A 9,891-nucleotide genomic window follows, 5' to 3' on the forward strand; every position below is an offset into this window, starting at 1 on the left:
TTGAATAGATGACTTCTTGAATAGATGTAATGACTTCTTGAATAGATATTATTAGGGCGTCTGGATAACTCCTTGTATCCAGATGCCCTAATAATATACTACTCATTTTAACCAAAGAGCACTGGACGGATGCAGAAAAATGAAATTAAAATTTGTCGTTGACCTGGTGACGATGTAGTCGAAAATTTTTGAGTAAAACTTTATTTGTGCAGTCACAGAATATTTTATTCTTAACTAGTTTGAAATGACGATCTTCCTTCGAAAACATGGCTTTGATAGTCTTCGAGTCCAAACGTGATATTCCATTAGCACTGACATCAACCCACTGGTAAATTTAAAGACGATTAATAGGATGATCATTTACTGATTTAGGACAACTGTTTCAAAAAGAAACTGTTTCGCTGAACATAAGGGCTTTAAATGCTTCGGAAATCTTCAAAACAGTACAACATTATGGATAAACTTACAACTAATTTATCACTGAATAAACTGGCGTTGAGAGATTCTATACGATTAGAGGCAGCGTGAAGATGGCTCAAGCCTTCCACCATAGGTATGGTAACAGTCTGGCCAGAAGAGCAATTAGCAGTTGTAGACGTTGCATAACGACGACAAACGCAGTCGCCGCAATCAAATTTGGTGCAATTTAAACGGGTCCGTTCTTGGTGTATCAGCTGAATTCCATCTGAGCACGTTATATCTTGCACCCTGAGATTTGAAATATCGTTTAACGCTTTCTGTAACCACCAATATTGGCAATCGCACTGCATCTGCGTCAGATTGGCTAACACTGTTGTTTTTGTAACATCAGGCTGTATCTATAATGAAAAGGCGTTATTTACTAGACTGTTAAGAAATTCTAGTATTTGACGTGTATATATCATGTATTTGCATTGAGTCAGATATTAATAAAATGTTCCTGAACTTGTATATGAAATAAATCTGAACTTACGAATCTCGATTTCGTCGCTTCGTACTCATTTGTGCCGAAGAATTGGATATTAGTGATGTTATTTCCCCGTAGATCCATAATAAAATTTGGTGCAGTAGATGCTGGTAATTCCTGTAACTATTCAAACGAATAGTGAGGTTGTGGATTGTGTGGGTGTGTGATTTTTATTCCCATGTTACGTTATCCGTTGATTTGTATAAATTTATTTAATAACTAATCATAATCGTTATTTGCAAGGCACAGGCCTATGATAGGCCCGTGTCTCTGTACGTATTAATGGCCGTGCAACCGAATGAACGAGCGAAGCTCATGGCGGCAAAAAACTTACCGATAGTGTAGTGATCACACTGTAGCTAATGTTAAAAACATGTAAGTTCTCTCTCTTCATGAGGCCAAAGCATAGCCTTGAAGTGCCCGTGAAACTAGCCGAAATAATTATGAGGTCCGAATGTTGATGTTCCCGTATCGTTGCTGTAAAAGCGCAAAAGACATTTTCTGATTTTATTAAACTTGGCACATAGTGATGTAATGTAAATCTAAAGATAATAAAATCTTATGGTGAACTAGAACTGATCCGAGGCATCCTGATAAGAGAAAACTCCTCAACCGTGTGCTGGACACAGATATTTTCACTACAATGCTACGTACCAAAATTGACGTAAATTGCCAATATAAATATATTAAGGACCCAACAGACGGCAAGTGAGAATTCGCAGCAGGAAAGATACATATTTTTTTTAAATAATCAATAAAAACTTACACTGACCAGTGAAGTAATCAAGTCTGCAGATATCTAATCCAGAATTATGATCCAAAATAATGGTACGCAATCGAGGCATCGTTGCGGCTGTGTACATTTCCGAAGCGTCGTGTCTCAGCTCATTGTAAGATAGATCCACAAACTCTAAATATTCGAGCACAGCCGATTCCTTATATGCTGACATACTACGACAAACAAAGTACAACAATTGAAAAGATGTACAACATTGGCAATAACGCGGTAGCTATAACAAAAGCAAGCAATCCCGGAATGCAGATTCATTTAGTGTGTGCGTAAGCGTGTTGTGTTAGTTTTCAATATTTCAGAATTCATTATTGTGTTCTCATTGCGGGCTGAATACCAACGAAAGCTATGTCTTCAGTGGCCGAGTTACCTGACCCATTTAACATGTCCCTTTAATTAACTGACTTCTAAAAAGAAGTAGATTCGCAATTGGACTGTATTTTTTGTCTCTGTTATGCGATTACTCCGACATATGAGAACCAATTTCGATGATTATATTTTGTTGGAAAGGTGGTATTTAATATTACCACATTTAAAAAATGCCGCAAATTAGGGGATGAATTCGGGTTATTGGACTTCACCCACTTTCCGTTAACTGGTTTTAATAAAACTTGGCACATAGATTAAATTGAATGAAAATAAGTTGGGGTACCATAGAACTGATCTGATGATGGAAATAGCAGACAAATGAGAAGCAGTGCACAGCAGCTACCTTGTGTTTGGGCTCATATGGTTCGTTTTGACGAGGACTTCCATATAGGCGACAGCGGTAACGAACACGGCGAAAGTGGGCACGCAAACTTTTGAGGTCGGTTTATGTTAATAAAAAAGTAGTAGTTATTTTTCATTGTTGTGCATGTCAAATAATATCATTATGATTATGGTTCTTGAAATAAGTATTGAACAAGTAAACAGACTTACAAAGGCACCAAACGCAGATGATTATGGCCAAGGTCCAGTCGTCTCAAATCGGGATACAATTGAAAAAAATTGTCCGGCAAATTGGATAAACTGCAATTTCGAATCGTGAGTTCCGTAAGGTAAAGTCGTATTAACATATTATTACTAATTATTTCTTCGCTCATTGGCGTATCTCGTATATCCAGTTTACGTAAATTAGGATAGTCCCTTATGATGTTGTAGAATGTCGACCGATGTGTCAATTGTGAAAAATTTGAATTTATTATGACAATCTTTTCCAATTTGTCACACTTCCCCACGTTAATTATTGTTCCAAATAGAGCAATAGCTTTCACTTCGTGGAATGTAGTATTCTGAGAAAGATAACGCTAGTGTTGAGTATATTCAGTGTTTAGGTTAGGTTAGTCATGATCATTTGGGGCATCAAAGTTTAAAATAGGATAAGAAAAGTAAATATTTGCTTCCACTGGTTAATATAGTTAATTCCATGATTGACACAAATAAAGACAACCACAGAGTTAGCACCATCCATTTGGCAGTTCCTTTTTAAGATATCAAGTGACGGGACAAGCCGCGCGCCTAGTGGAAAGCGACACCTATCTATGACAGTGCAGTGCCAAGATTTGAGCCGCACTGCCACAGGGCTCGTTGCCTTTAGACAGAGGGTCCTATGTGCCTGAAGTTCACTAATACCCTTGTCTTTTAAAGCCGGAACCCAGTAACGCTCACATTTTACAGTTTGGCGTCAGAGATATGTGTGGTGGCACTACTTCCCTGGACGAACTCTTTCTCAAAGAGCTCTACGGCTAGTAAGTTGCAAAGCCATCAACAACAAATAAATAAACTTACATGGGATCCCATCCCATCCCATTCGAGTTTATTTATTTAGGAAATCGTCAGTTACATTGAAGTGATTGATAATTACTGTGTGACTACAGCATTATTAGTAGTGTTATCGTTAGATCGGCTTATACACATTTAGCTGAGTCTGAATGAGATCGTACTCAATTTTCACTTACAATTTTACTACCAAAAGCAATGGCCACAGATTCCGCTTTCGAACTTATGTTATATTGATCCAAAACTGTATCTTTAAAATAGCTCGCATCATGTCCTTCATACGAACCATTTATGCATACCAGCATATATATACGTTCACTTTTAACCTTTGTACTAAACGGCCAATCTTCTCCACAATTAACCATTATTTGCAAACTTTTAAAATGGTATGGGCTTTGCATAAGATCATCAGGATCATCATAATCTTCTGGAAAAGAAAAATAATAAGCTTGAGAATAATAACAAGAGCATGTGTAAAGATATGGAGAGAAGAACGCGCATTTTGGATAATATAAAGCTAACATTGAAATATGTCCTCGCTGCAGCATAAAATGCCAAAGACGTCGTGCTTAACTTTTTGTTTTTTGCAAAATGAAAACCAGTTTTACACATATTCGTTTTGAGTAGCAGCGACGATAAATTTCATAGAATTAAAACTACAGACACTGTCACATCCCAAAATATGACTGCCAGACCTGATTGCTAGACAATGAGACCGAAACGGACTTGTCTATTTAGTTATTTGGCAGTTATATCAATACGGCATTCAAACAGGAACTGCGAAAGAGCATAAAGGAGTTTTCCCCTTTAGAAGGTCACAAAAATAATATTTACTATTTATAAATAGTCTTCGAAGTTATAGGCGGATTGAGAGATTGAAGTGCCAGTTTGATCTAAATGAGTTTAACTAGAAAAAAATTAAGCATTTTCAGCATAGGTACATAGGGTCAGTTTTATAAGCAAATAAGAAAAAGACATCATTTTAATGTTTGTATAACCACATAGATCGTGATTCTCTGCTCTGCTTTTTACAGACTAGCACGGTTATAAAGTGACAGATTCGTTTATAGTGCTTCTTGTTGTATTATATGAAAAGGTTGAAATAGAAATCCATTTGCGTACCCCATAGTCTCCATTTGTTTGCTCAGTTGTCTCCTTTTTGTTCTTTAGCGTTGCAATTAAAGCTTTCTATCACAATTTATACTAAACGAATTGAAAAATTCGTCAAATGACAATAAAGTCCTCTCGGTCTCGATAATTCAACAATTTTTACTGCACAGAAAATCGGAGTGAAAAGTCACAACAACAAGGGACTCGCTTTACCACGCGGCAATCCAGACAATCGTGAAGTTTTTGTTATGATTATTAAAACAAATATCGGGAGGATGAACAAACTTTGCATGCAGAAGAAATGCGCATGTTGAGATGGATGTGTGGAGTGACGAGAAAGGATAAAATAAGGAATGAGTACATCAGGGGAAGCTTGAAAGTGGCGTCAGACAGCGACGGAGAAGATGAGGAGTAATAGGTTAGCGTGGTACGGACATGTTATGCGGAGGAAAGAATGTCATGTGACGAGAAGAATGTTAGGTATAAATGTGGAGGGATATAAGAGGAAAGGAAGGTGAAAGATGACATGAGTAAGAAAGGTGTGAGTATGGAAATGACGGTTGATAGGGGAGAGTGGAAAAAAAAAACGTGTTGTGCCGACACCACCTAGCGCGGGGTAAGGACAGGAAGAAGAAGATTAAAACAAATATCGAATACACAGAAAAACTTTTACGACCCGATAGGATTTGAACCATATTTGAACCCACTACTACACTATTGCCCTTACCAATTGAGCTACGCGTCCAAATATCCAGTTGTCGAGATTCTCCTGTGTGTTTTTGTTAAAGATTTGGCATTCTGAGCCGCTAGTGACATCTAGTGAGAAATTTTAGAACCTGCGGTGAAGAAGGTTCTAGAATCTCAATAACAGAATCGTAAGGTTACTTACTGGTAAAAGTTTCCGCACCAAATTGGCAGGCTTTACAAACAAATGCAACAGATGCCACAAAAGGCAGCAATCGAAGCAACATGTCTACTTATTTGCTACTTGAATTCAAACCCTTTTATTGACAACACAACATACAACAGTTTTTGGAAGTAATTCCGCTACAAAAATGAAACGAGATCTTTTAAATTCAAATTTAAATGTCAAATATGAGAAATGATAAACAGTTTTGAGACGTGTCAGTGTGTGAAACAAAATTGCTTCAATTGTTATCTTTGCGAGTGGTATTTCGTGACTGAAAATTGATTCAGCGCCAGTACAAAACAGCTTTGAGGAAGTATCCTCATTTTAAATTATCGTCCTAACTACTGCAAATACCGATTGTATGCAAAAATGTTATTTCAAGTTAATGCGATTATAATGTGTTTGAATGTTTGTTTTTACATGAAATCACGAAAACATGTGCGCTGTGTTTATTATATCCTAAACCTTATATTACCTTGTCTACTACTTTGTAATGCAAATCATCCAGGCTGTGTTTGATTGACGACAAAAAAACGATTTTATTGAGAGCGTCGAGTAGGTAATTGGTTTTGCCTGTAGAAATACACTTTTGTATAATTTCTCTTAGTAACAAACACGTGTTAACTGCCTCGTTACCGTGCTGGTCTGCCACACAGAGGTCCCGGGTTCCATTCCCGGACCGGGAGAAATATTTGTATGGCCTACATTTATTTCTCTCGTGAGTTTGGGTGTAATATGTTGTTGTCTATGTGTGTATCCATGGCACCCGCGACACAGGGTTTCCCTAGTGCGGGGCTATGATTATTATTTAAACCAGTAATTTTACTTGATTCAGCTTTACATACAATTTGCTTACAAGCCACAAAATATTAGTAAAAACCCACAAGTTTTGGAGTTTTTTCGACATTACTGTAAAATCGACAGTGGCATAGGTGGTTTTACCTGTAGAAAATATTGGAACGTCTTATCACAGGATTCTTAACTTCACTGGACATTACATTGGTTAGTGGAAAATGGCTCTTAGTTTTTCTACCTCTGAAATTCATTGGAACCTGAAATAAATCAATTTCATTGAAATATCAATATATAAAATACGAGAGTGTTAGCCACCACACTCTTTTACACATTTTTTTAACATTTTGATACATTTAAATCGAGTTTATTAGCTGTACAATAACTGTCCAGTCTTACTACTAGACTTACTATCCTCTTGTAATAGAATCGCGTCTCAAGTATTAATAACAACTTTAAAAACTTTATAATTAGTAGTAAACATTAACAAATACAACAAATAAAAGGGGACCTAATAATGACCTAATAGTGTGAGCCGGCAGTACCTAAATCATTATTATTCAAAAGTCAAGTTCCGTGACAAGTGCTGCAGGCACTGAACACAAATTCATAAAATTTTTCTTTCACGGACCTGGGCTACTAAATGTTTGCAATATAAATTTTGTCATAAACAAAGCGCAACATTTTTAAATGTACCACGAAGCTACTGTCAACTTCTTACGAATGACTACCAGAAACATCATGTTCATTTGAAATAAGGAAATCATTGGTCAAATTGCCTACTTCATGTATCAATTGATTTAACTCTTCAATCGCTATCCGTTAGTATAACGTGAATTTTCTTCATAATACTTAAAATATAAGGACGCCTTCTAATGGTACCACAAAAGCGCTTTGAAGGCACCTTAACACATTGTTTATCTTTAAATATTATGATGTTTTACTGCCATGACATTCATCTTTTTTTTTTAATTTAAAATACTCCAACTCAACGTAAATATACCACAAATACAAAACAATGCATACACCGGAAGGGAACAACGCCTTTATTTGTACAGGCCTTTAATCTTTCGCATGTTAACCCAACAGCGAGAACAATAGCAACTATAAATAATTTTAAGTAATACGTAACTTATTTCCGGGAATTGAAAAAGTACGCCATCAGCAAGCATTATATTTCCTCATAAACAACATAATTTTTTAGACTTTTTCACTGCACTTGTATGAAATACCAATCAAGTATATTTATCATGTTCTTAGAACTTTATTTGGACCAAAATGGTTACTAACCATTACAAAAAATAATAATGATAAAACACTTTATTATAATATACGTATTTCAGATTCTGCCAGTTTATAACTCCACGTAATTATCAATATGTTACTTTATACTGCAATGCTGTAAGCTATCTTTGGAATGCAGTCGTATCAAACAATGGGTTTTACCTTACCACTTCGTTTGTTTATTATTGTGCAATAATTTTTAACAACTCTTTTATACAATTTTTAATACAAAGATCAAAATACTAGGATAAATTCCTGTTCCAGCTGGATTAGAACCAGCGCCTTCCAGCAATCCGTGCTAGACGCTCTGCCATCTAAGCCGCGGAACGAACAAGCTGACCTTACGAATTTTTCTAAGTGCTTCTTGCAGATTTTTGTTTTCGGTTTCTAATGACTTATTTGCCGTAGCGCCATCTGTGAGAAATCTATTTCTTCACTCAGCCTTACCTTTACAGCTGCCAACGGCCGACTAGGGATGTCGCTTTATAAATTGTAATTTTTAAGTTTATTAAATATCACGTTGTTTTACTGTCATGATATTCAACTATTTTTTGTGAAGTTACTTCACTAATTTGTTATAATTATTAATACAAAGACCGAAGGAATGACCGGAATAAAAATTACAATTGTTAATACATTTAATTTCATTTTATCAGATGAGCAAAACAACTTACAATCAATTGCACGCATATCCGTTGTACATACAATTCAAGGTTTTAATCTTGGACGTAGCGACGCCTGTGCAATATGAACAAATGTGGACATGTTGTTATTACATTCTTTATTACAACAAGCAAAACGAAAAGCAATATTTACAAGGCTGAGCAAAGGTGTGGACATGTTCAGTAGCAGTCAAGCCTTTGTGGAAGAGTTCGTCCAGAGGTGTCCTGTTGAATATATTCTGCGCGGTCCGCAGCTTCTTGCGCCCCCTTCCTGTCAGCAGCCTTTCGCAGATTGTCACTCCATCTGGCCGGAGCGGAGGGCAATCTATTTATTTTCGATATGTCTAGTACAACAGACGATGAATGTATTTTATACAAATAAATGTAGTACGTAGTTATAAATACCTCAGTGTCTGGTGTTGCTGTGTGTTGACCTCCTTGTCTCCCATAAAGACATAACAGAACTACCACTCCTAAAACCACAATGACCACGGCCAGGCCTACGCTCACGTATGTCCATACCGATGGAATGTCTTTTGGAGCATCAGTGGATGTGGGTTTTGACATATGTTGTAGCGTTACTTTTGGCGTAATAACTGTAACCATCTTTGGTTTCGCTGATGTGGTCACTGCTGTTTGTGGTGTTGTGGTCTTGGTGCTAGAGACTGACCAGGTTCTTGCTGATGCTGCAATAGTGGAGCTGATATTGATTTCTATATTTTGTATTGACGATAAGACAAAATAGTCATCAAAGGGCGTTACATATTGAAAATCGTAAATTGTCATGTCAACTATTAATTTTGATCCTTTTGTTATATTTATTTATCTTATTTTCTTTAACAAAACCAGTAGGAGACTGGACTCTAAACTAAATCACGAGATGTGCGTCTTCGGCTGCTAACAGATTGGCTGCGTGCTTACAGTTAATGCGTGAAGTCGTAATCAACTTCATGCAACCGAGACCTCGACTGCATGAAGGTGATAACGACTTCACGCATCAACTGCAAACACACAGTCAATTTGTTAGCATCCTTAGACTTAGGCTCCCTAATAACTAACAGCAAATATATGCTGTTTGTAGTTTAACTATTAAATGGCATCAAGTTTTCAATATTTTATGGAGCACTCGCCATAATCGCCACAATTGGCAGGCGGGTTGGCGATCGTAGTAAATCTGCAATCTACAACCCAATCGTCGTAATACCTTGTTCATACAAGAACAAAATTTAGAAGTTGCAAGATAGCAATCCTTTACAGTGAAGTAGTCCAATCATGACCGAGATGAATCCTTATAAAGTGACACCTCCTTATCTGTGACATGCCGTAAAAAGTAACAACGATACCACAAGGAAAAACGTTCAAAAGACCATTCGTTAACTACGTTTACTAATAAATAATCTTATACCTCACTAGCTTGGAAAGGCGTCCTTTCTTATTAGAAATCTGCGCGCAAAAGCATTTATTGCACGCTAGCGTGGAAAAGGTTTTTGAAATTCGATCTTAACGATGGGTGCACCTAACTTTTTCTTTCAATGAAAAAAAAAAGATTGACACGTTCAACTGCGCGATTTGTCGTACATTCCATAGTTATGTCAAAGTCAAAGTCAAAGTCAAAGATTATTTATTCCATAGGTAA

The 9,891-nt window shown here is 36.6% G+C and overlaps 1 protein-coding gene across 1 annotated transcript; it reads right to left on the reverse strand.

Moving 5' to 3' along the window:
- Positions 1-145: 145 nt before the first annotated feature.
- On the reverse strand, positions 146-2,731 carry LOC113238424. The gene is made up of 6 exons (XM_026475254.1): positions 2,658-2,731; positions 1,713-1,897; positions 1,281-1,423; positions 953-1,069; positions 468-818; positions 146-325 (listed from the first exon to the last, which is right to left on the reverse strand). The coding sequence occupies exons 2-6, from the start codon at positions 1,894-1,896 to the stop codon at positions 146-148; spliced, it is 975 nt and encodes a 324-aa protein (XP_026331039.1). The 5' UTR covers position 1,897; positions 2,658-2,731.
- Between the last annotated feature and the right edge of the window lie 7,160 nt (positions 2,732-9,891).

The sequence above is a fragment of the Hyposmocoma kahamanoa genome, unplaced genomic scaffold, assembly GCF_003589595.1.
Source record: "Hyposmocoma kahamanoa isolate Upper Pololo Valley unplaced genomic scaffold, ASM358959v1 95673, whole genome shotgun sequence".
NCBI classification, from domain to species: domain Eukaryota; kingdom Metazoa; phylum Arthropoda; class Insecta; order Lepidoptera; family Cosmopterigidae; genus Hyposmocoma; species Hyposmocoma kahamanoa.